At 45.8% G+C, this 25,164-nt stretch overlaps 2 protein-coding genes and 1 pseudogene across 2 annotated transcripts in view; all 3 read right to left on the bottom strand.

Moving 5' to 3' along the window:
* Window positions 1–702: 702 nt before the first annotated feature.
* Window positions 703–3,290, bottom strand: LOC130853089 (zinc transporter SLC39A7-like; annotated as a pseudogene).
* Window positions 3,291–8,105: 4,815 nt separating this feature from the next.
* Window positions 8,106–23,191, bottom strand: NCMAP (non-compact myelin associated protein). The gene is made up of 4 exons (XM_057700351.1): window positions 23,081–23,191; window positions 15,774–15,864; window positions 14,024–14,108; window positions 8,106–10,844 (listed from the first exon to the last, which is right to left on the bottom strand). The coding sequence occupies exons 1-4, from the start codon at window positions 23,105–23,107 to the stop codon at window positions 10,703–10,705; spliced, it is 345 nt and encodes a 114-aa protein (XP_057556334.1). The 5' UTR covers window positions 23,108–23,191; the 3' UTR covers window positions 8,106–10,702.
* Window positions 15,794–25,164, bottom strand: part of RCAN3 (RCAN family member 3) — a 90,059-nt gene continuing 80,688 nt past the window's right edge. The window contains exon 6 of the mRNA XM_057700320.1: window positions 15,794–15,861. Coding sequence (XP_057556303.1) covers window positions 15,852–15,861 — 10 coding nt within the window. The 3' untranslated portion in view covers window positions 15,794–15,851. The remainder of the gene's footprint in view (window positions 15,862–25,164) is intronic.

Raw genomic sequence — 25,164 nt, 5'->3', positions numbered from 1 at the left:
CTCCAGAAGGGGCTGCAATGGTGATGCCTCCCTCAACAACTCAGGCTGCACGGACACAGGACATCATTGCTCTATAAATAAAGCAGGAGTGGCAGAGCCCAGCCAGGACCTGCCCAGCCAGGACCTGCCCAGCCAGGACCTGCCCCGCCAGGACCTGCCCCGCCTGTACTTTACTGCCCACGCCCCTCCTAGAGGTAGGAGGGCACAGGCTGCACCCACCAGCACCCCTGTTACCAGACTGGACCAACAAGGCCAAGTGCCCGACTTTATGGGGCACTTCCTGCAGTGGGACAGTCACTGTGGTCAGGATCTCCAGCCCCCAAAACAAAGTACCATGGCCAGACCACCTGTCTGACCTGGTGTCAGACAGCAGCCAGAATGCCACAATACACGCAGGTCTGAACCTGATTTTTCCTCTTCAGAATTCTGAGGTCTCCTGGGCTCATCTTTGGGCCCTGTTCTCTGTCCTTTCCTCCTCTTCTTCTTTTGTGTGTGTGCGTGTGTGGTTTTTAAAAAGCTTTATTGAGTATAATTACATGCCATAAAACCCACTCGTAAGATAATTCAATAATTTTAGTAAATTTTAAAAAATTTATTTTTTTAAGTGTACAATTTAACATATTTTTTTATTAGTAATGTATACATGGCAATCCCAATCTCCCAATTCATCCTGCCCCAACCCCTCCTCTTCTCTTCTGAGACTCACGCTCCCACCTCCTTTTCTTCTTCCTCTGAATGCTGCTTCTCCTTCAGAGGATGCTCCCGTCTTCCATGTCAGTGACTTCCGTGTGTGATCCAGAGCGTGTGCTTGTCCTCCCGCCACGTCTCGCAAAGAGAGTGACAGTTCCACTGAGGATCCATCGTCTCGCAGACAGGACGGGGCCCTCCCATGCTGCTCCAGAGGGTGGTGAGAATGAGTTTCTAGGGCAGCAGGGATGAGGTGCAGGAAGACGTCTCCCAGGAGCCCACCCCAAGCAAAACTGAGTAAGATCTGGAATGGAGAGCAGAGTCAGGAGACCTGGACTCTTTGGGGATAAAGAAGAGGAAGAAAAATGGAGCCGCAGAGATCAGCACTGTAGCACCAGTGCATAGGCTGTGCTCATGGTCATGTCCATGTCCTCTGTGGGAGAGGCTGTCATGGGAGTGGCCATGGCTTTGACCATGACTGTGGCCATGCTGCCATGGTCGTGACCGGGGGTGTGCCCACGTCGGATGCTCTTGTGAGTGTGGCCATGGGCACGGACAGGCCTGTCCTTGGTGGAAATCCACACCTGGGTGCCTGTGGCTAAGACCATGGAAATCCCCATGCAGGTTCACATGCAGGTCTCCATGACCCTCGTGTCTGGCCACCAGCAGCCCCAAGGCCACCAAGGTCACCAATCCTACAGCCACCCAGTGCCAGCCTCCAGGTCCCTGGCCACCAGGCTGACCAGAGGGACAGAGACGGTGACTCCACTTGACCTTCAGCTTTATACCTGTGTGGGGTCAGCTTTATTCCACTCATACCCTCTGTCCACTTCTGTGGTCGCCCCTCCATTCCATTCTGTCCCCACCTGCACTGTTCCCAAGACTCTTCCCAAGACTGTCCTGTAGATAGCACTTTTGGAGAATTTTGCTATCAGGGAAAGCAGCGAGGTGGCCCAGTGCCTGAAGGGGCCTGGTGGGGGGTGGGGGGTCAATGGAAAGGTTTTGCTTGTTTTTTTGTTTGTTTTGTTTTTTTGGTTGCTTTTTTTTTTTTTTTTTTTTGCCACGCGGCATGGCATGTGGAATCTTAGTTCCCCAATCAGAGATCAAACCTGCTCCCCTGCAGTGGAAGCGTGGAGTGAACCACTGGACTGCCAGGGAAGTCCTTGCTTTTTCTGAGATAAATTAAATAAATTAAAGGGAATGTCTACGTTGGAGACGAAAAGTAGGAGTGGGGATTCGGGGTGAAATGGAAAACATAAAATAAGAAGGGGCTCATATTGTCAAAGATGACTGCACCGTGAATTGGAGAGAATGGTGGAGCTACCTCTGTGGGGGCCAGGCAATGGGGAGAAGCCAACACACAGAACAAAACAAAACGAACAACACCCCCACCTGTTCTTTATTATGCACAGCAAACTGCCCAGTTCACAGGTTCTTCCATCCACGTGGTGAATATTCAGACATTAGTGGGTTTTGTTTTTTTTTTTTAATCTCTTTTACTCCATATGCCTCCTAAGACAAGAACTGGAAAGCTAGAAAGAATAAATAAATCAGTTTTACTTCTCCAAGATCAGTTAAGGCACTGCAGCATCTTTAAGAGCATCAGGGGGCCCAGGTAACATTCATTCAAGAGACTGAGTTTGAGCCAGGAAGGGCCCCTCTTTACTAATACCTGGGCTGTGATCAAACAAAGGGTTTTATGTCACTAGAGACCTGGAGGTCATTCTTGTTTTCACCTGCTTCTCCCAAACGTGGGCAGACTGTCAGAGTCCGGGACAGTAGTATCGGCTGAAACACAGTAGTTCGCCTCTTTGCCAGGAAATTTTCTGTGCAGGGAATGGGTGTCCTGGGACAAAGGGCTACAGAGCTGACACAATGCCCCCCTGTGTGCTCCCATCTAGTGGGCCCGAGACGATTCCTGGAGACATTTTTGTTGGGTTACTGCACACCCACAAATAGCTACTTTAAAAAAGGAAAAGAACAAAACTTCACGATTAAAGGGCTATTTACAAAAGGCATTTAAAAATTAACAGACACACAGATGCTCCTGTTACTTCTTGCAATAGACTCGAAATTGTTCTCCCAGCCTCCAGTCTCTCCCACACCAATCCATTCTGCACACTGTAGCAGGATTCATCCCCTTAAAGCACAGATCTGATCTGATCACTTCTATGCTCCAGCACCTTCTATGGCTCCCCATTGTGTTTAAAACAGCAAAGCCCTTAAGATTCTTCACCCTGGAGCTCTCTTCTCTTTTCCTCACCCATCTCCTGCCGATTCCTTGGCCATCTGCTTGGCTGCAGCTTCTCTCTCCAGCAGGGCTCCCTTCTTCATCTCTCTTCCTCTCCTCCCCCTCTTCCCCTGCTCACTCCTACTTGGTCTTTCTCTCGTCACATAGATGTTGTTTCTTCTCCGGAGCTTTCTTCCCTTGCGCCAACCTCTGGGCTGAGCTTGGTGCCTGAGCAAGAGGTTTCCGTAACACCCTGAACTTCCCCCATCACAAGAATAACTGTTCTATATTGTAGTTGTTTGTTTAATTGTTTGTCTTCCCTGCTACCCGAGAAGTTCTGTGAGGTCAGGGCCACATCTATCTTGCCCATCATCTCTCCAGTACCTGGTGTGCGTCCATGAATGTCAGCCACAGAGAAGGAACAAGTGAACTGAATGGTCTTCTGGAATTTGATAGTGGTGACGACTGCTCAACTCTGTGAATATACTAAAAAGCACCTTTAAAAGGTATGCAATGTATATCTCAATTAAGCTGTTAGTTTTTAAAAAGGCAAGCCAGGACTTCCTAGATGGCGCAGTGGTTAAGAATCCGCCTGCCAATGCAGGGGACACGGGTTCGAGCCCTGCTCTGGGAAGATTCCACATGCCGTGGAGCAAATAAGCCCATGCACCACAACTATTGAGCCTGTGCTCTAGAGCCCGTGAGCCACAGCTATTGAGCCCGTGTGCCGCAACTATTGAAGCCCACATGCCTAGAGCCCGTGCTCCACAACAAGAGAAGCCACTACAATGAGGAGCCTGTGCACCACAATGAAGAGTAGCCCCCGCTCTCAGCAACTAGAGAAAGCCCGTGTGCAGCAATGAAGACCCAACACAGCCAATAAATAAATAAAATAAATAAATTAATTTAAAAAAAAGTTATTTGTTAAAAAAAAAAAAAGGCAAGCCACAAGATGACAGAGGACTTATATCCATAATATAGATAAAACTCTGACAAGTTAATGTCAGAGGAAACATGACATTCCTTTGATGAAAAAGGAAACAACCAAATACAAACAAGGGACAGACAAATGGAAAGATAACTCCATAAAAGATAAAACCTAATGAAATCGAAACGACCAATGAACATATGAAAAAGGGATCAGTTACATTAATCATCAGGGAATGCAAATTAAAACCATAATAAGCACCCACTGCACACACATCAGAATGAGTGAAACGGAAGATTCTGAATATATCCTAGTGTTAGTGAAAGATGGGGAGCAGGTGGGACTCTCATACACCACTGTAAATTGGTGCAACTCTTTGGAAAACTGGTACTATTTTTTTTTATTAATTTTATTTATTTATTTATTTATTTATTTATTGGCTGTGTTGGGTCTTCATTGCTGCACATGGGCTTTCTCTAGTTGCTGAGAGCGGGGGCTACTCTTCATTGTGGTGCACAGGCTCCTCATTGTAGTGGCTTCTCTTGTTGTGGAGCACGTGCCCCAGGCACGTGGGCTTCAATAGTTGCAGCACACAGGCTCAATAGTTGTGGCTCACGGGCTTAGTTGCTCCATGGCATGTGGAATCTTCCCAGAGCAGGGCTCGAACCCGTGTCCCCTGCACTGGCAGGCGGATTCTTTACCACTGTGCCACCTAGGAAGTCCGAAAACTGGTATTATTGACTAAGGCTAAATATACACGTAACCTATGACCTAGCAATTACTCTGCTAGAAATATTCCCACAGAAATACATGTATGACCACCACAATGTTCATAGCAGCACTCCTTGTTACAGACCCAAACTGGAAACAGCTCTTATGTACATCAAATGGTAGAATGGATAGATAACGTGTAAGTTATAGTCACATAATGAAATACTACCACAATGAGAATCAATGATCTTCAACTACAGGTAACAATGTGAACACATATTACAAACATCATATTGTGCAAAACAAGCCAGAAACAAGAGTTTACGGTGTAATTCTACGTATAGACACAATTGTTCTATGGTGGTGAAAGTCAGGAGAGTGGGTACTCTTTGCAGAAGGTGAATAGGGCAGGAGGAGGAAAAGGGAGTGCTGGTAGGGCTTTATTTCTTCATTTTTATGCCGGTTACGCAAGTATGCTCAGTTTGTAAACATTTTTTGAGCTGTACACACACACACACACGTGCACACATGTGCACGTGTGTGTGTGTGTTATACTTCAATTAAAAAAAAAGTTAGGCTTCCTAGGTGGCGCAGTGGTTAAGAATCTGCCTGCCAATGCAGAGGTCACGGGTTCGATCCCAGCTCCAGGAAGATCCCACATGCCGGGGAGCAACTAAGCCCATGTGCCAAAAAAAAAAAAAAAAAAAAGTTAAAAAACTCCTACGCATTCTTCCAGGTTCTTTTTTAAATTAATTAATTAAATAATTCATTTATTTATTGGCTGCATTGGGTCTTCGTTGCTGCACGTGGGCTTTCTCTAGTTGCGGTGAGCCGGGGCTACTCTTTGTTGCAGTGCACAGGCTTCTTTCTCATTGTGGTGGTTTCTCTTGTTGTGGAGCATGGGCTCTAGGCACTTGGGCTTCAATAGTTGTGGTACGTGGGCTCAGCAGTTGTGGCTTGCGGGCTCTAGAGCTCTAGTTGTGGCACACGGGCTTAGTTGCTCTGTGGCATGTGGGATCTTTCCAGCCCAGGGTTGGAACCCATGTCCCCTGCATTGGCAGGTGGATTCTTAACAACTCTGTCACCAGGGAAGTCCCCCCAGGTTCTTTTTAAATATTCCCTCGTTAACATTCACAAAGTCACAAAGTCTCTGGGATAAGAGTAATTGGCAGCGATTCTGCCTCCTCTATGATTTCACCGCATTTTGTGATTCTTTGATCAGTTGCCTGGAAGCATGTGCATGGGAAGAGCAAGAGCTTTGGGGACCTGGGTTCTAGTGCCGGCCATGTCCCATGTGGGTGGCCATGAGCACGTCCCCCACAGCCATATAGTACTTAGGTACCAGCAACAGGAAGTGACTCTTGATTTCAGCAGAAGAGGGACTCAGGTAGTTGCTAGAATTCCTAGAAAGCCAGAACCAGGCTCAGAGATATAATGCCAGGTGTGATGCTTAAAATCATACTACAGAACTATTTTGCTACAGATACCATGGCTGATGTTGTCAGGCATAGCTCACATAGCCAACCGCAATGGGCACTGGGGTCTGGACTCAAGAATGCCCCTGCCACTGCTGCTAGAATCCCTGATGTGGCTGCCTCTTGAAGTGGAGGGTGCCAACGCACCTGCCACCAGGGAAGATTCTGCTGTTCCTATCTCTTTTTATTTATTCATTGATGGTTGCATTGGGTCTTTGTTGCTGCGTGCAGGCTTTCTCTAGTTGCGGCGAGCGGAGGCTACTCTTCAGTGCGGTGCATGGGCTTCTCATTGCGGTAGCTTCTCTTGTTGTGGAGCACAAGCTCTAGGCGCACAGGCTTCAGTAGTTGTGACTCATGGGCTCTAGAGCACAGGCTCAGTAGTTGTGGCCCACAGGCTTAGTTGCTCCCAGGCATGTGGGATCCTCCTGGTCAAGGGCTTGAACCCAGGTCCCCTGCATTGGCAGGTGGGTTCTTAACCACTGTGCCACCAGGGAAGTCCCTGCAGTTCTTATCTCTTGATGTTGCCAACTTCTGGATTCAAAGTCTGCAGCACAAGTGTCTGATTAGCAGAACCTAGGTCATGTGACCTCTCCCTAACTGCAAGGGACTCTGAGAAGATGAGTGTCTGGCCTTTCTAGCTCTTATAGCAGGAACTGGTCCTGCCTCTTAAAGTAGAGGACTTCCCAAACACAACAGTCACTGTTGGGGCTCAGAGTAGCCTGCACCAAGATATGCCACAATGGCATATTGATTATTTTGATTTAAAGTTACTTGAGAAACAGGTGGTAGAAAAAAATGATATTAAAAAAAAATCTCTCTGACCCCTGCTTTTTCTCCCTGATAGTGGGAAATAAATCTCCCATGTGAAGGTATCATCCCCACACCAGGATAGAAAGCATCCTTATCACCAGTTAGGGAATTCAAGGCTAAGAAAGCTGTATAAACAAACATTGTTACTTCTTCATTCATCTGTTACCCCAAGCACAAGCCCCTTTGCTTTATTGAATCTTCACAAATAATTGTTTCTTTGTCTAAAAATGATATTGTATAAACAGCTGGCTTTGGTCACTGCAGGAGTCCCATTTCTACGAGACCGCCATACATATGAATTAATTTTTTTCTCCTGTTAATCTGTCTTATGTATATTTAATAATTAGACCAGCCAAATGAACTCAACATCACCAAAAGAAGAATAAATGTCCATGACATCACCCACAGACAAGCTACCTCCCTGCACCTGTTTCCTCACCCAAAAAATAGAAGTAATGATCACTCTGTGCATGGGAGCTGTAATGGTTAAAGAAGCTGGTAGATAGAAAGGACCCATCCTATGCCTGGCTCACAGTAGGAGCTTAGTTAATGGTAAACATCATTATTGGTGATTGAGTTCCATTCTAAAGTCTCCTCCACTCCCACGGGTCCCTAAACCTTGGCATCTCAGCCTGCTGTGAAATGGGATTCCCTTTGTAATATTTAATCAAATTACCATGTTTTCTACCTCACAGAGCAGCCCATCTTTTCCACCATCCTTTAGAAGGGAGAACGTGACTTCCCTGGTTGCACAGTGGTTAAGAATCCACCTCTCAATGCAGGGGACCTGGGTTCAATCCCTGCTCCAGGAAGATCCCACATGCCAGGGAGCAACTAAGCCCGTGGCGCACAATTATTGAGCCTGTGTGCTGCAACTACTGAAGCCCTCACACCTAGAGCTGGTGCTCTGCAACAAGAGAAGCCACCGAAATGAGGAGCCCGCGCACTGCAACGAAAAGAAGCCCCCACTCATGGCAACTAGAGAAAGCCCCTGTGCAGCAACAAAGACCTAATGCAGGGAGGGAAGGAAGGAAGGAAGGAAGGAAGGAAGGAAGGAAGGAAGGAAGGAATTTATTAAAAAAAAAAAAAGTGAGAATGCAACGTTTGAAACAGCTCCAGCTTTCCCTCAGGACCCTGTCTACACTGTCAGGGAGAGGAAGTTTCTAGAAAAGGTATTTGTTAGCTCTAAACTTAATTGAAATCAACTCAACAAATGTTTGATTTAAACTTTTTTATTTTCAGACATTTTTCTTTAAGCGTTTAATATCATTTATTGATTCAGTGGCCAAATAAGGTAGCATCTGCTCAGTTAGGAAAGGCACCTGTCAGAAATGAGATGCAACTGTGTTGCAAGATCCCTGTCTCAGGAGGCCAGCTGCAGACTCCCTGAGAGCAGGGACTAGCTTACTGTGCTTAGTAGTACCTCCACCAGCACACAGGAACCCTTAAAGATGTTTGCTGACTTAATCATCATCAGTCAAAACACCACAACCCTTTTCTTTGCCTCCCCCTCACCTCTCTACCTCCCCCTTCCATTTCTAAGCTTTCATTTATACTAGAGGAATATGTTCTTTCTTCCAGGAAGATTCCACTGTGGGCAGAAGACTTTGGTTTTAGGGCTAAAACATTCCAAACAATCCTTTTTTTTTTTTTTTTTTAAAATAAGCAGAATACATTTGGGAAACATATCTATGTGGGCTTAGATGGCTTTGTCCTGGTTCGAGGCCATCTCACCTCTTGCTCCTTGGGCCTAATTGGTGGGGGAATGAAGCAGGAATCCTTAGAACTTGGATGGATTTGGAAAGGGTCCCTTCGGCTACAATCATGGAAGCCCAAAGGAGGCTACCAAAGTGGCTTTGCCCCACTCTTGGTGTGGAAGCTGACCTCTGATCTCCACTCAGACGCATGGGTAAGACTGTCCTCCTCTTGCTCAGCTCACAAAAGAATCCATGTTCTTTGAGCCAGGATGTTAGGAAAGGGTGTGATACAACAAAAAGACGGACTTTGGAGTCAAAGAGACTAGGGTTTGAGTCTTGTCTTTGCAACTTACTAGCTGTGAGACTTTGGGCAAGTCTTTTTTCTTCTTGAGTTTGAAATTCTCATTGGCAAATGGAAAAAATAACACCTCCCAGGGTTATTGGGAAGAATAAATCCCAAGAGACAACTTATGTAAAAGCACCTTGCAAAGTGGCTGGTGGATATTTAAACCCAGGCAGAAGAGATGCCTGGGGAGAAAGAATTTGCTAGTATTTCTACAGACATATTCAAGTGAGCATTTTTATAGTGGGATGACATGAACTGTGTGACCCTGGGTCAGTCTTCTTACTTCCTGGCCCTCAATTTTCCCTCAAAAGGGATTTCCCTCAGAAGGGAAGACTCCTAGAATTTAAGGTTAAAAGTCAGAGCGTGTCACTTTCTGTAATAGAATACAGATTTATTACCTTGTTTTCGAGATGCCTTCAATTGTAAAATGCACAACTGGCTAAAAAACAGCTTTTTGAGAGAGAGAGAAAAAATGCAACCTCATTAGTGGACCCATCAATTTTAAGACACATTCTGATTTCAGAATCATTAAAATGGGAGCAAGTGTGTATCTTGCAATGAAAGAAATTCATAATAATAATGCCGGCTCCCATTTGTAAAGCATCTGCTGGGTGCCACGCACGACCTGAGCTGCTTTACTATTTACTAAGTCCTTGACTTGTTATAGTCACCCAGGAAGGCAGATGTTATCCCCATTTCATGTTAGGAAACAGAATGTGGAGGGGTCAAGTCACTTTCCCAAGGCCACAAAACCAGGAAGTAGGGCTTGGAAGGCAGGTCTTCTTAATTCCAAAATGCTTTCCCCTTTCAATAGATTGTTCTCCAGGCTAGAGTCAGAGAGAGGAATTCTATCCAGAGGAATGGTTTGTGAATGTAGTACTTTGATTATATCCTGAATCTTTGCGTGTTGACGAGGAAGGGCAGAGGTAACATCAATAGAGTTGTAATCTAATCAGTCTCCAACTACTGGACCTTGGAGGTAAGGTGGTAACTGGAGAGTGAGGATTGCTCAGAATCCAAAAGAAGGAAGCCAAGAAGTGAGACTGAGTCAAGGTTAATCCAGCCCCCGAGGGGGTAGGGGTGGGGAAGAGGGGAGGAAGGGCCCTGACCAGCCACCAGGCTCATTCCAGGCCCATGGACATTACAACACGCTTTCATCCCAGAGGCCATTCTTCCTCAAGATCATCCTATGTCTTCAACTTTGACTCTTTACTAAAGAAGTAGACACCTTTGGAGAGGAATTCAGTTTTTCCCATAACCTTTCTTAAAGAGGGAGAAATGTGCTGATGAATCGTCATGAGCTAGCTAGCGGTCACTTAGTACTGGAACAAGTTATAAATTAACAAGTTGGGTTTTTGGGGAGTTAGTCCAAGTCAGTTCCCCTGTGCTTGATTGTGGGATTGAATATGTTGCTCTACAAACCTGTGGATTTGGCCCTTCCTCTGATATGACCTCAGGGCAGACCCTCTCAGGAGCATGCCCTGCTCCCTGACTCCTGACCAGAAGACTCCTGGGCTATCTGCTTGTCTGTCTGTCCATCTAGCTATTGTGTTTAGTGGCAGACAGCTCAACCCACATCAGTGGATTCCCAGCATAGCACAGCTTTTTGGAAGGGTGGCAGCAGGGATAGGGACATAGCAGGGGTAGGGCCCGGCAGGATGGGGTTGGGGTTGCCTGAAGCATCAGGGATTGCGTAAGAGATGCCCCTGTTGACCTGGCTGGTAGAAACTCTTAGTGAAGCTGCCAGAGGAGAAATGTGCTTCTTGGTCTTGACTGAAGGCTCTTTGGACCGTGGACGAGACAGCACTGGGGTGGGGGTCACCGAGTCTCCACGTGGATGTCAACAGGGCTGAAGGTCACAGTTGCAGGGGGTTGGCTGCTCTTGCTGTTTGGGCCCAGGGCAGAAGGGGAGGCTGGCTTGGGGCCCTTGGGCTCCAGCTCCCGTCTTGTCCTCATTTTCCTGTAATGAGATACGTGCGCATGGCTGAGTCTTCCCCTTCATATGCCCTGGGGAAAAGGCTCTGTGACTACAGCTCCAGTGAGGAGATTAATGTAGATCATCATTAAATCATGTTGCTTAATTGCCAATCACAGAATTCTACAACTGGAAGGGATCTTAGACATCAGCTAGTCTGACCCTTCAGTTTTTTGTTTAACCTAGGTTGGATACTTAATTTCATTTTTTTCCTATTAATGAATGACTAAAGTAGAAGATGGGTGGCTATTTTAAAGACAAAATGAAGATATTACTTTTTTTTTCCTGTTCAAAGTTGTAATGTGAGTTAAATTTTGTAGCCTCATTATGCTTGCAAAGTTTATTCCTAGAAGAGAAGACGACTTAAAACATATATCCTAGTTTTTATTTCATATGCCATAAAATTCAATAACTAACAACAATCATTCATTCTAATGTCTACATGAAATTTCATCTTGTTGACCTATCATGATTCTTTTTTCAAAATTTCAAATCTTCAGAAAAGTTACACAAATGGTACAATTAATACTTGAATACCCTACACTAAACAATTGACAAATTGTTAATTTGCCACATTTGCTTTCTTTCTTTTACTTGCCCCATTTACACAGACACACACACACACACACACACACACACACACACACACAGTTTTTTAAAAAATCATGAACCATTTGTTAGTTGCAGACATGATGCCACTTCACCCCTAAATACTCCTAAGCACAAGGGAATTCTTCAACGTAACCATAACACAAGCATCACATTTTGAGAACCTTCCATTTATTGTTGTTGTTGTTGAATTAAAATTTCTGCCTATTCTTTTTTAATTGAAGGATAGTTGATTTACAATGTTGTGTTAGTTTCTCATGTACGGCAAAGTGATTCAGTTATCTCTCTATATATTTTTTCATATTCTTTCCCTCTATAGGTTATTACAAGATATTGACTACAGTTCCCTATGCTACACAGTAGGACCTTACCATTTATCTATTTTGTTTGTATCTGCTAATCCCAAACTCCTAATTTATCCCTCTCCCCCAATCCATGCCTTTTCCCTTCGGTAGCCATAAGTTTGTTTTCTATGTCTGTGAGTCTGTTTCATAAATAAGTTCATTTGTGTCATATTTTAGATTCCATATATATGTGATATTATATGATATTTGTCTTCCTCTGTCTGACTTACTTCATTTAGAACGATAATCTCTAAGTCCATCTGTGTTGCTGCAAATGGCATTATTTCATTCTTTTTTATGGCTGAGTTGTATTCCATTGTATATGTGTACCACATCTTCTCTATCCATTCATCTGTCAATGGACATTTAGGTTGCTTCCATGTCTCAGCTATTGTAAATAGTGCTGCTATGAACACTGGGGTGCATGTATCTTTTGAATTATAGTTTTCTCTGTATATGCTCAGGAGTGGAATTGCTGTATCATATGGTAACTCAATTTAAAATTTTTTAAAGAACCTCCATACTGTTTTCCATAGTGGCTGCACCACCACTACATTCCTACCAACAGCGTAGGAGGGTTCCCTTTTCTCCACACCCTCTCCAGCATTTATTATTTGTAGACTTTTTAATAATGGCCATTCTGACCAGTGTGAGGTGATACCTCATTGTAGTTTTGATTTGCATTTCTCTAATATTTAGTTATGTTAAGCATCTTTTCATGTGCCTGTTGACCACCTGTGTGTCTTCTTTGGAGAAATGTCTATTTAGAGACCCTTCCATTTTAAAGATGATAAAAGCAAAGCACAGAGAGGCTAATAACTTGCCAGCTTTTGACAGACCAAAGACTGAGCCCAGGTTTTTCAATTCCCAGCCTAGGCATCATTGTAAACAGGATGGGGTGAGTAGAGTCTCCATCCAAATTTCAACCTAGAAAAGGGGTTCAGAACTCCAGCAATGACGGGGAGGAATGACTTGGGGTAGAACTTGGGGTCTGATGCCACTTCCTGGTTTGAAATAGACCCAAATTGTAACAGCCCAAAGATTTTGAAAAATAACACATGAAATGTTATTATTGTTATTAGATGTGTACTGAGAGTATTTTGTTTCAAACAAGATCGACTGGATTTGAATCCGAATTCTGCCAGTTAGGGCTGAGTAACGTGGTCAGGTTACTTAATCTTCCCGTGCCTGTTTCACACCTATAAAACTGGGGACCCAGAAGTACCCACTTTGTGTTATGAAGACTGAGTTAACACATGTAAGGAGATTAGAATCGTGCCCAGCACATAGTAAGAGACCAATATACGTTAGCTACCTTTATAAGTAACACTAATATTATTATAAAAACAATGCAGAAATAAAGAAGCACCACTCCTTGACCCTGCAAAAGCCAACCAACCAACTAACCTACTAGCAATCCCATCGTGCAGACATACTGGTTGTTAGCACCTTGCTGTGCATCATTTCAACCTTCCCTGTGTGTGTGTGTGTGTGTGTGTGTGTGTGTGTGTGTGTGTGTGTGTAACCCATGTGTATGATCATGATGTACATACTACTTTGTAAATTTTGACAATATGTTTAAACAACTTTCCTCACCAATTTATATATTTCTACAAAATCATTTCTTAATGGCTTCCAGGTCTTCTATGATGTAACTGAATTTAGTCCTTTTATTTTGATTTATTCACCGAAAAGGATAATCTTCTAGCAAAGTTGTGACTAGAGGTAATAACATGTAAGGTAACACAACATTTATTCTTTTTATAATCCATTTGTATCATTTTATTTCCTCTTATTTGGTCCCAGAAAGTTAAGCTGCAGGTATGTGCATTTCAGTATTTGTCACCTCAAATACTCATGTGGTTCACTCAGTACAGCCTAGCAGGGGGCTCCCCACGAGAAGAGGATTGACACGTTCCTCTATTATCTGCAAGTTACATAGAAGAGTTTACCACAGAGCTCAAGGTCATTATCTTGTTGTTGTCATTATTATATTTTTAAAAGATTTCTCCAAATACAAAAATATTTGGTCACTGTGAAGTTCTTCCAGCAGAATAGACACCAAAAAAGGACCCACAAAGGGTTAGAGCATTTGATGATGGACTCATAGATACTGCTGTGCACATAACAGGCACTCACAAATGTTTGTTCCCATTCATTCTGGCATCACTGAAGGGACCAGTCAGGTCCAAAGCCCAGGGCATCCCATACCTGTTGTACATCTTCAGCAAGATCAGGACCACGGTGAAGATGATGATGACAGCCACCACAACGGCAGCGACGATGGCTCCAGAACCTACGGCGAAGAGAGGAGTGGAGATGGCTGACATGCAAACTGAAACACAAGCAAGGATTCGGAGGCTGGTAGGGGGACCTGTACTGTGGTACCTCACATCCTCCCTGGGTGAAGGGGAGGAGAGAATGTGATGCCCTGGGACACTCACTGTTGACCCCAAGACAGAGTCACAACTAGAGTGGCAGCACACCTCTACCTCCATTGGGACTTGGAGGGCCATAACCTCAGCCATTTCCTGCCAAATTCTGCCTTAGGCCAAGTCCTGCTCCCATCATCCCCAACATAGCTTCGAACTTCTTTTGTGAAACAAAACATCCTTTCTTCTTCTTTTTTTAAAAAATATTTATTTATTTATTTATTTATTTATTTATTTATTTATTTATTTATTTACTTAGGCTGCGTCTGGTCTTAGTTGTGGCATGCGGGATCTTCACTGCCACATGAGAGATCTTTAGTTGTAGCATGCCGGCTCTTAGTTGCAGCATTCGAACTCTTAGTTGCTGTGTGTGGGATCTAGTTCCCTGACCAGAGATCAAACTCAGACCCCCTGCATTGGGAGCGTGGAGTCTTACCCACTGGACCACCAGGGAAGTCCCTAAAAATCTATTATTGTTTATCTTAAATTCAAATTTAATTAGTGTCCTGTACTTTTATTTGCTAAATAGGGGGCAAAATTGCCTAGTTGAGAACCATGACTTTTAGTGAAATAAAAACAGTATTATTCCCATCTTGCTGAAAGTGATTCTATCTACCCTGCATTTGTCTTCAGGACTGTTTTGAGACTTATCTCAACAGGCCTCTGTAGGTCTCCCTACGGCTAACACATGGGACCGTGTCCCAAGAGCGGCCCTCTCTGGGTCTCCAAGGAAGAGACACATCACGGCATTAATCCAGCTTCCTGCTAGGACCCCAGCTTGGAGCTGTTTATCACTGTTCATCACTGCTCCACGTGTGTCAGAGGCCTGTTTCATTCGTGGAGGTAGGTTCCAAGTCACCTGAGATGACTGAAATGGACCCAAACTTCACCTCATACAATCAGTTGGTTTTCTGAAGAGTGGTCCTCAAACGTTTCCTTCTGGGGACCCCTTGTTCCTGGCAGATGTCTCCCCAGGACTAACTCTTCCCACCTACATTCATTTACTCCTTTGTAAATTGATGGGATGTTTTTGCTTTGCAAAAGTAGTATAAAAGAAATAAAGAAAAACCAAACCAAAACAAAAAAAAAAACTTATATGAAAGTAGCTGCATTTTAAGGTGACTCGTATAGGGCCATCTTACAAGAGATACAAATTTCCATCACCCTCTAAGCCCCAAAACTCCCTCATGAAAATAATAGTAATAACAATAATAATACTCCTCATTAGGTACTTAGTATGTTTCACAGGCAGGGAGGCCATTCTAAGCTCTTTAGGTGGATTATCCCTTCCAGCTCTTCCACCTACCTATGTGGCAGCGTCGTTAATATCCCCTTCTTATAGATGAGGAAACAAGCCCAGAGCAGTGAAATCACGTGCTCAGGGTCACGCAGTTGGCAAGCGGTATTACTGAGGCTGAGACCCAGGCAGTCTGTCTCCAGAGCCTACGCTCTTGACCTCAACACCAGGAGCTGACGACGACACCTGTCCCACCCTCGCTGCCCTGGCCGCCAAACCAAGTTGTCCTTACTTTTGTACAGAAAGTCTTCTCCTCTGGTGGTCATGTTCAGTGAGAAGAAGGTCGTACCCCCCAAAGGGGTGGCTGTGGTCATCTCGACCTGCTGAGAAAGAAGATGAAATATCTTTTAAAACCAGAGTGATCTTCATAATCCTCGCCTGATGCCTCTTTTGGTCTTCATCTGGATGACGGGAGACAATATTTAAGCATGCATCGTCTCTTAGCAGCAATTACACATGAGGCCTTTTACTATATACTACGGGGAATTAAAAATAAGCTCTGACATTTGTAAAGAACTTCATTTTTCAAAGCAGTTTCAATTCATTCAACAATATTTATTCAACTCCTCCTGACTGTTTCACACAGAATGTCTACATTGATCTTCTGGAAACTGTGAGGGAGGTTATTGTTGCCATTTTACTGATGAAACTGAAGCCCCCAATGCCATGTGCAGCCCCCAGGTTACCTAGAAGAATTGAATCTAGGGCATCTACTTCCCATGCTAGTGGGACTTTGGCCACCCCACAACGGTGCCTGAAATGGTGTTCCTCCTTGAAAAGCTCTACAATCTTAAGGAGGAAAAAAGAGCAAACGAAAAAACTATGGTTACTTGAGTATTAAGCAGTCAGCAACATGAGCCACTGGCTTGTGAAGAATGATTTCAAAAAGGAGATCAATTTGAATGGGCCTTGAAGGGTGGGTGTGGTTCAGGGGGTGGGGGTGGAGGAGAGAGAACACAGGTGAGACTGTGCAAACCCCTCAATGGGAAGCGAGCATCTCCCATGCACAAGGCTGTTGTAGGTGCCTTTACAAATGACATCTGTCAGCTCATTTAATCCTCTCAATCATCACATTTTGCTGCTGAGAAACTGAGGCTCAGTGTGGTTGAGTGAATCCACCAAGGGCACACAGCTAGGAAGACGTGCAGCTTGGCCCAAAGTCAAACTCCTTGCCTCCAGCTCACATTCTGGTGAGAGTGAGAGACACTGGTAGATTTGATCATGGCTCAAAAAACAACCATCTCCCCAGTACCCACACTCTATATCTGGCAGTAAAAGCCCTTCACCAGCTGTTTGCATCCTCTGTTTCAGCCTCTTGTCTCCTCCCACAAACCTCTGCCAAATTGCTGGGACAATGGGCCACTCCATCCTTCCCCATCATTCCTGATTTTGCTGTCTCTGGGCTGCGGCCCCAGGCTTTGGCCTCCCAGGTCCCCCAACTCTGCCGGCTCGTGATGGAAACCGGGGTCAGGTCATCTGCAGCCAGGCTGGGAGCCCTGGTGTCTATGACCTGTTCCCCTGCCAACCCTCCCAGCCAGGGCCTCAGCCTCAGAAGGACCCTGTGTGACCAGGCCCTGTTGACCCACAGGATGGGCTCTGCCTTCACTTTCTCTCCCTCTTTTAAGCTGTGAGGTCCTGCCTAAAGCACTGCCCCACACTCAGCTTTGTCTGTCCCCTCCTCCCAAAAACCAGATCCTCAGGGCTTTCACGGCTCTGGCTCCCTGAAGGACCCCTCTGTGACTCTGACATCCCCACATCGGCCAACCCGTCAGCCTGGCTGGGCTGCCTGTCTTCTGACTATCTTAAATAGGCTTGGGTTGCCGGCCATGCTCCACTGCCCGCTCCTCCCCCAAAACGAACAGAACCTTCCAGACTCAGCCCAGTTACCTCCAGGAAGACTTCCCACCAGAGAGAATTAGCCATGCTACTTTCTATCCTCCCACAGCTGCGCTCTGCAAAGAAGCACCACCACAGCGTGTGTCTCAGTGGCTGTGTCTGCAGTCAGCTCTCCACTTTCATTGTCAGGACCTTGAGGTAGAGACTGTCTCTGGTTCTTTTCACGCCCTTCTGCCTCCCCCAGATAAAGTGTCTGGCTCTCCTCACCTTTGCAGATAGGACTTGAGTGAGTGGTGAACTTCTCCCAGCTGGGTTGGTGGTTTGTAAAAGGAGGTAGCTTTTCCCAAGGGAACTGAAGCTTCAAGGTTAAGTCTGGAAAGTGCTTTTAAGTGCTCAACAAATGGTAGCCCTCAGGATTTTAGTGGGTATTGGTGAATATTTGCTGAACTAATTAGAGACAGGAGCTCAAAACAGGAAAAAGAAATTCTTTCTATAAAAATAAGTAGGGACCAATATGAGAACATGGAATAAAAGTCTTCCCCAACCCCCCACCCCCACTCCCACTCCCAAAGAGAGGCGCCTGACCCCCCCCAACACAGACATATACATACTCCCCATCTCAGCACATAAAGAGTTTTAACATGCATTTGCCTAAACCCTCTGCTTCTATCGCCACCATCAAGCTGAGAACACTCACCAGTAATGCTTTCTCAAAATTCCTTTTTTTAAAAAAAGATAGAAAAACAAAAACAAAAATAAAAACAGAAGAGAGAGGCAAATAGGTGGCCATTGATCAAAGGTCACTTAAAGAGAGAGACATGGCACAATCACTAGAGAAACTAAACCCTACCATGGACACATCCCCGTTAAACCAACAGGCACAAAAATGAAGGAAGCTGCCACCCAAGTGTCTGCCACATGCCAAGACCTTGTGCCAGATATTTTTTTATCCATCCTCTGATTTAATTAGCAAATGCCATGTAAAATAGGTTTTCCTCTCCCCTTGTTTCAAATGAGGACCCTGAGACTTTCCATGCTAGTCTTGCCTGGAGGCTGCAGGCTTGGCATAGGAACGCAGCTTTGCAAACTTGAAAGCCTGTCCTTTCCTCTGCACCTGCTACACATTGGGGGTGGGGGCTGGGGGTAGGGAATGGACAGTCACTACAGGAACCCACACACAGACACACACTGACCAGTAATGGAGCCGCCTAAGGCCACCAGGACACAGGCTCCTCTGCAGGTCCTTCAGGGTGACCTTCTGGGTGCCGAGTTCCAGGTGTGACTCCCTTTCAGATGGACCCAGCTACTCTTCTTTCTGAGAGAACAGTGAGTAAACCCAGAGCATATCTTGCCTCATCTAAGGACCGAGGGCTCTCAATTACATCTCTGTTCCTGCCACATCAGAGAAGGTGGGAGGGAGGGTGGTGGAGCATCCATGGCCAAGGATGTGGGTGTTTTCATGTGTGGGGGCCCCGCGATTCTTGTTAACCAAGTGAGGTCCAGCAGGGGGATTTCAGTATCAGATGGGCCCATGACCAGGGCCCATAGAACAGAAGATGGAGGAGCATACAGGGAGGGAGAGGCTAGTTTTCACTGACAGAGGTCAATTATATAATAATAATAATAATAATAATAAACAAACTATGTGCCTCAGGCACTGCACTCAGTGATTCATGTGGGAGGAGGTCTCATTTAAGCCTCATACCTATCCGGTTAGGAGGGTGTAGTCCCTGTGCCCATTCTACAGATGAGGAAACTGAGACTCACATTAGAGAAGAAATCAATCTAAGCTCCCAAGGCTAATAAGTAGCCATGCTAGGATTCAAGCTAGGGTCTGTCTGATTTCACAGCCCCTTCTCCATAAACTCTCACTGAACTGCCTTCCCAGTGAATGCACCAGGTGCAATGGCCAGCATCTGGGGCCCAAATTAACGTAGGGCTTTGATGAAAAAACCCTCACAGGCTGTGGCAGTGAGAGCCAGAGCCCGTGATCTAACCCTGACCCAGACTCGTCCCACTGACTGGACCCTGACCTTGCCTGTACTCTGAACCCCTCTTTCTCCAGCTGAGCCTTAATCATATTTGCAGAATCAACAAGAAATTGTTTCCTTGGGTTGTTTACAAATGGCCCTGTGTGGGAGGTCAGTTTGGGAAGTGATGGACAGTCGTGAACCTCACTGAACCACCGATCTCTGACTGTTCATGGTCAAGTGTAAAGGCCATAACTGGAGGATAAATGTTGCCAGACCCCATCTGTTCAAAATATCTCCCCTTTCTGCTCTGCTCCCGTGGTATCCTCCTTTCCTCTGGCCTAGCCTAAAAGTTCCTCCCTGGATAAGACAACCAAGATGCTATCAACCCTGGCAGACCCCTACCTAAATGGCCAACTATAACTAAGAATAGGTAAGCCGTGAATGCCTGAGTCCCACCAAAACATTGGAATTGATTTCTCCCATTCACCTGAGAGATGGGAGATTCAGCATGACTTGGTTTCTTCCACAGACAAGCACCTCACTACCCCCAAGCAGTCCTTTGAGTTATTGGGATGTTTAATCATCAGAAAATTAACTTCCACTTTGGAACCAAAATCTCTTCTTTTGTGATTTTAACCCATTGGTCCTAATTCTCCTCCCACAAAAGTAATCTGCTACCTGTTACACATGACAACGGTCATGTTTAAAAGCCCTTCTGTATATGAAAAAATTAAAGTTCTATAAATGGAACAGTTACCCTAACTGAAATCAGCACATCAATTTTACCACCCACCAGTAGGTGGCGATAGCAGCCGTCCCTTTGAACTTAACCAACAAATGGTTGGTAAGTGTTCTGTGAACCTAAGCAGAAGAGCTTTCTGCCTTTGAAAACAGCAACTGTATGTTCTCTGATGATTTTCTTCTCTGGGATAAATATTCTCAACTCCTTCAAACAATCTGGATGATAGCATCCCTCATGGATGGGTTCCTTGTTTCTCTATGTGTCAATGTCTTCCTTAAATATAACTCCGCAAATGGGATGCATGACTCCAGAGGGGGCCTGAACTGTCCAGAATGACATTTTTCTTGACAAGTATCAGACCTGAGCCTGAATTCTACTATTTACTAGCTGCGTGACCTCAGTCAACTTTCTTCACTTCTTAGTTTTCTGATTTGTAAAATAGGAATTGCAAACTACATAGGGTTGTGTGAGAATTAAATGAGATAAAACATGATATATTTAGCACAGAGGCTGCGCACAAAACCTATTGATATTACACTGGATTAATGCAAACAAATAGCTCATTAGCTCTTTGTAACAGCTCATTACAGGCAGCCACAGCACACTGCTGACCACACAGCCTGTTGAGACACCCCCTAAATTTTTCTGACTTATTCTTGTGCTTATTCACGGTCAAAGCCCTAAGATCAGTGAGGGCAAGGGCTTCCTCCTCTCAAAGTGCTATGAAACTAGAAGGCAATAACAGCTGCACCATGCAGGGTGACACTATTATGATGAGCTGAGGTCCAGTAACCAGACCTCCGGTACACACTTGTGCAGCTCTCTTTTTGAACTTAAAAGCAGGACTTACATTGATCCCTGCTAGCCTTGACCTTGTTGATTGGGCCCTCAGGAGAGACACTCCAGCTCCTGCTGGGTAGCTCCCGAGAACTCCTGACCATACTGTGACAGAGCACGTGGTCTATGAGCTCGGGAGCCCGCAAGGGCCTTGGGGTCAGGTAGCCCTGGGTTTTAATCTTGAGCTCCCTGCTGATCAGCTCTACAAGCCAAGCCACTTCTCTAGGCCTCACTGTTCTCGTTTATAAAGCAGCAATAACACTCCCTACCTTGCGGCATTATGAGAATAAATGAGATGCCATAACTGCCCAGCAGAGTGCCTGCTGGATGCCGGGTGATGGGTGAATGTCCATCCCAGCCCCTCTTCTCCTGTCCCTCCTGTCCCCAATCTGCGTTCTCCCTGCTCTTCTTGGAGCCCCCCGTTCTTCACCTGGCCAAGTGTTTGCTGCGTTAGCTCAAGCTCAAGTATGAACAGGGAGGTCAGGGAGCCAGGCCATGAAGACTAGTGTCCCAAGGAGGGGATCTGAGGAGGGATACATCAGAAATTCCAGAGGGCTTGACCTTCCCCTCCATCTAGAAACAGAGGAAATAGTGAACCACTCCCAGGGAGACAAACATCCCAAGGGGACTGGTAGGGCACGGGGGCTGCTGGGTGTGCAGGGAAGAGCAATAATGAATTATAACTTGGGGTGAGAAGCAGGACACCTGGGTCCCCTTTGTTACTCACTTGCCATATGACTTTGGAAAGTCATCTGCCCTCCCTGGATCTTGGTTTTCCCACCTGTAAAATGGCCCACTTTGGAGATGATCTCTAAGGGCCTTTCCAACTTGTGGTTCTATTGCACGGAACAGCCATTCATAGCTAACCTCAAGAACCAGTGTCTTCCAAAAGCTCCTCTTTCTTTGTAGCTACTGACTCAGGGGATATCGGGAGAGGGAAGAAAGACAGTGTGTACAATTCAGGCTGGAAGGTAGGACTCCTTCCTGGAAGGTAGTTAAGACTGGAACAAGCTGAGGGGAATGCCACAGAAGGATTCTGACATGGCAGCAGCATTGCATACGGGACCCTGGGGAAACTCCAAACGCGCTGTTGAGTACATAGTAACCCCAGTCTGCCTGAGTCCAAACTAGCCCCCCTACACCCTCCATTACAGTGAGGTTCTGCATCAGCTCCCCACACCTCATCTGCCCTGCCTGAACTTGGCTCTGTCTCATTGTGTGTCACAGCTCCCAAAGGTGGAGTTAGCATAATATTACCTGGAACTCGGGCCAGACACAAATACATACTGAATACATGTTCCTTGTGGTTGGTTCCCCCAAATTAGGAGGCCCGCTTCTTGTTGCATCCTTCCATCCACTCTTCCATCCTCCCATCCATTGTGCACACATTCATCCTCCCACCTGTTCTGTCCATGTTCCCTGTCATTCATTCAACCAGCGCCCACCATGTACACAGCCATGAGATGATTCAAAGAAGGGCCATGGGGACCATGTCTCTAGAGCTCAGACAAAGAGGATGAGAAACAGAATTATTTCCTTTAAGAATCTTTCCAGGACTTCTCTGCTGGTGCAGTGGTTGAGAAGCCACCTGCCAATGCAAGGGACACAGGTTCAATCCCTCGTCCAGGAAGATCCCACATGCCACAGAGCAACGAAGCCCGTGTGCCACAACTACTGAGCCTGTGATCTAGAGCTCGCAAACCACAACTATTAAGCCCGTGCCCCACAACTACTGAAGCCCGCACACCTGGAGCCCATACTTTGCAGCAAGAGAAGCCACCGTAATGAGAACCTGCGCACTGCAGCAGAGAGTAGCCTCTGCTTGCCACAACTAGAGAGAAAAGCCCACACGCAGCAACAAAGACCCAATGCAGCCAATAGATAGATAGATAGATAGATAGATAGATAGATAGATAGATAGATAGATAAATAAGTAACTAACTAACTAAATAAATAACAAACACAAACCTATTTAAAAAAATATTTCCTTCCATCAATATTTAGTGGGGCTCATCTCCCTCGTGCCTGGTCCAGCCTTGATCACGAGAGGTGGCTGATCAATATCAGATTGAAGCCGTATGGAAAAGGCAGTGGCCTGTGGATCTGGAAGTTTGGGTACCAGGCCCACCACATCTACTAAGTCTTACTTACCCATCTGTCAATTTCTGGCTTGACCATCCTTTGTTTCTGATTTTTGTGGCCCACATTGTGCCTCAAGGAGCTTCCAGCCCAAGACCTGCAAGTCTGATAAGTTTCATGGACGAAGAGTTATAAATAGAAATCCCAGATGAAAGTGGTCACAAGACACATTTATGCCTAGTGCCAAGAGGGTGGCACAGGTCATGCCAGGAGTCGGTGGGAGGAAGAGACCAGTGGGCGTCCTGGTTGAGACTGACCGAGAGCTGGAATGTGACCTGTGCCTTCCAGTTGCCCCTTGGTCTTTGGGCTCAAGCCAAGGGCCCAGCCACCAAGAGTCCTCAAACTACACCTGAACTCCTACATAAATCTCCAGGTACCCCACTGTCCCCAAGGGAAACAAGGCACAAGGCTAAAGAGTTTATGCCCCAAGTAAATATGTCAGAGGAAAATAATTCCCGACATTCTGATCAGGAAGGAAAGGAAACTAACATTTAAGGGGATGCTACTGCAGTGTCAGGCACTGTGTGTTCACGTGTTTTCTCATTTAATCAGTACGACAAGGTGGGTCTTTTATCTGCACTTGGCTGATAAGAAATGGAGGCTCAAAGAGGTTAAGTGACTTGCCCCAATTCTTACAGCAAATGAGTGGAGACAGTGACTCTCAAATTCAGATCTACCTCCGAACTGCGGTGGCCGCCAAGTCATCCCAGAGGTAAGCAGTATTCCCGGAGGCGCTCTGAGGGTCAGCAGCGCTGCTGGGGCAGGACTCTGTTCACTACTTTTACCAGGTATTGATATTTCGAGCCCAAGAGGTACCACAAAACCTCAGAGAATGGCAGGGTTTCTCAACCTTGGCACTGTTTACATTGGGGCCAGATAGTTCTTTGCTGTGGAGGCGTCTTGCGCATCGCAGGACGTTTAGCAGCGTTCCTGACCTCTACCAACAAGATGCCGGTAGCATCCCCCACTTAGGACAACCAAAAATGTCTCCAGACATTTCCAAATGTCTTCTGGGAGGCAAAGTCGCCCCTGGTTGAGAACTACTGGAGTAGAGCTACAGGCCTGTCTCATAGCAGCTTCCTATCCTTTCCATCCACAAAGGTCTAGACAAACGGGAAAATATTCAGTCTGTACTTACATCCGTGGGTAGACAACCAACAGCAGCAAGGATGAGGGCAATGATGATGACCATGGACACAGCAGCTACCATTTAGCAAGTGCCTTCTACGTGTCAGTCACCATGCTAAGTATTTCATACGTATTTCTCACATACGTTATCTCTATTTTCCAGATTAAAAAGCCTAGAGACTCAGAAAGGTTAAGTAACTCGCCCAAGGTCTCAGGGTTAATATATGGCAGAGCTAGAATGCATTAGTTTCCTGTGGCTGCTGTAACAAATTACAGTTTAAAATGACACAAATTTATTTTCTTACAGTTTAGTGATCCAAAGCCTAAAATCAGTCTCGCTGGGCTAAAATTAAGATGCTGGCAGGGCTATATGCCATTTCGAGGCTCTGGAGGAGACTCCGTTTCCTTGCCTTTCTACCTTCTGTGGGCCACCTGCATCCCCTGGCCTGTGGCCCTTACCTCCATCTTCAAGCTAACAGTGTAGCGTCTTCTAATGTCTCTCCGACCTCTGCTTCCATCTTCACATCCCTTCCTCTTCCTCTGATTCTCCAGCCTCCCTCCTATAAGGACCCTTGTGATTACATTGGCTCCACCCCAGGTAACCCAGGATAACCCCCATCTAAAAATCCTTAACTTAATCACATCTACAAAGTCTCTTTTGCCATGTAAGGTAACATAGGCACAGGTTTGGGGGATTAGGATGTGGATATCTTTGAGGGGGACCATTGCTCAGCCTCATATATAGGATTCAGACCCTTATCTGCTGGACCCCAAGGTTTGTACTCAAACCACACCTGCCTCTCCTGCCCTGCCTGAACAGACACATCCCACAGGCCAGGTGCTGTGAGGGATGCAGAAGTTGACCAGACAGATCCAGGGAGTGGTAGGCACGAGGTACATCAGGAAGGAGTACATGTGAGAGGTGCTGTGAGAGGAGCAGAGTAAGGGTCCTGGAGACACTGGGCCAG

Source organism: Hippopotamus amphibius, chromosome 1, assembly GCF_030028045.1.
Source record: "Hippopotamus amphibius kiboko isolate mHipAmp2 chromosome 1, mHipAmp2.hap2, whole genome shotgun sequence".
NCBI lineage: Eukaryota > Metazoa > Chordata > Mammalia > Artiodactyla > Hippopotamidae > Hippopotamus > Hippopotamus amphibius.
This window is presented reverse-complemented; position numbering and strand designations above follow the sequence as displayed.

Excerpts from the sequence above, each read along its gene's own strand:
- NCMAP (XM_057700351.1), bottom strand. The coding sequence starts at position 23,107 with ATGGTCAAGCCAGAAATTGACAGATGG. Across the intron at positions 15,865-23,080 it reads AGCCAGAAATTGACAGATGG|CAGGTCGAGATGACCACAGC; the intron begins GTAAGTAAGACT and ends CTTCTTTCTCAG. Across the intron at positions 14,109-15,773 it reads AGAAGACTTTCTGTACAAAA|GTTCTGGAGCCATCGTCGCT; the intron begins GTAAGGACAACT and ends TCTTCGCCGTAG.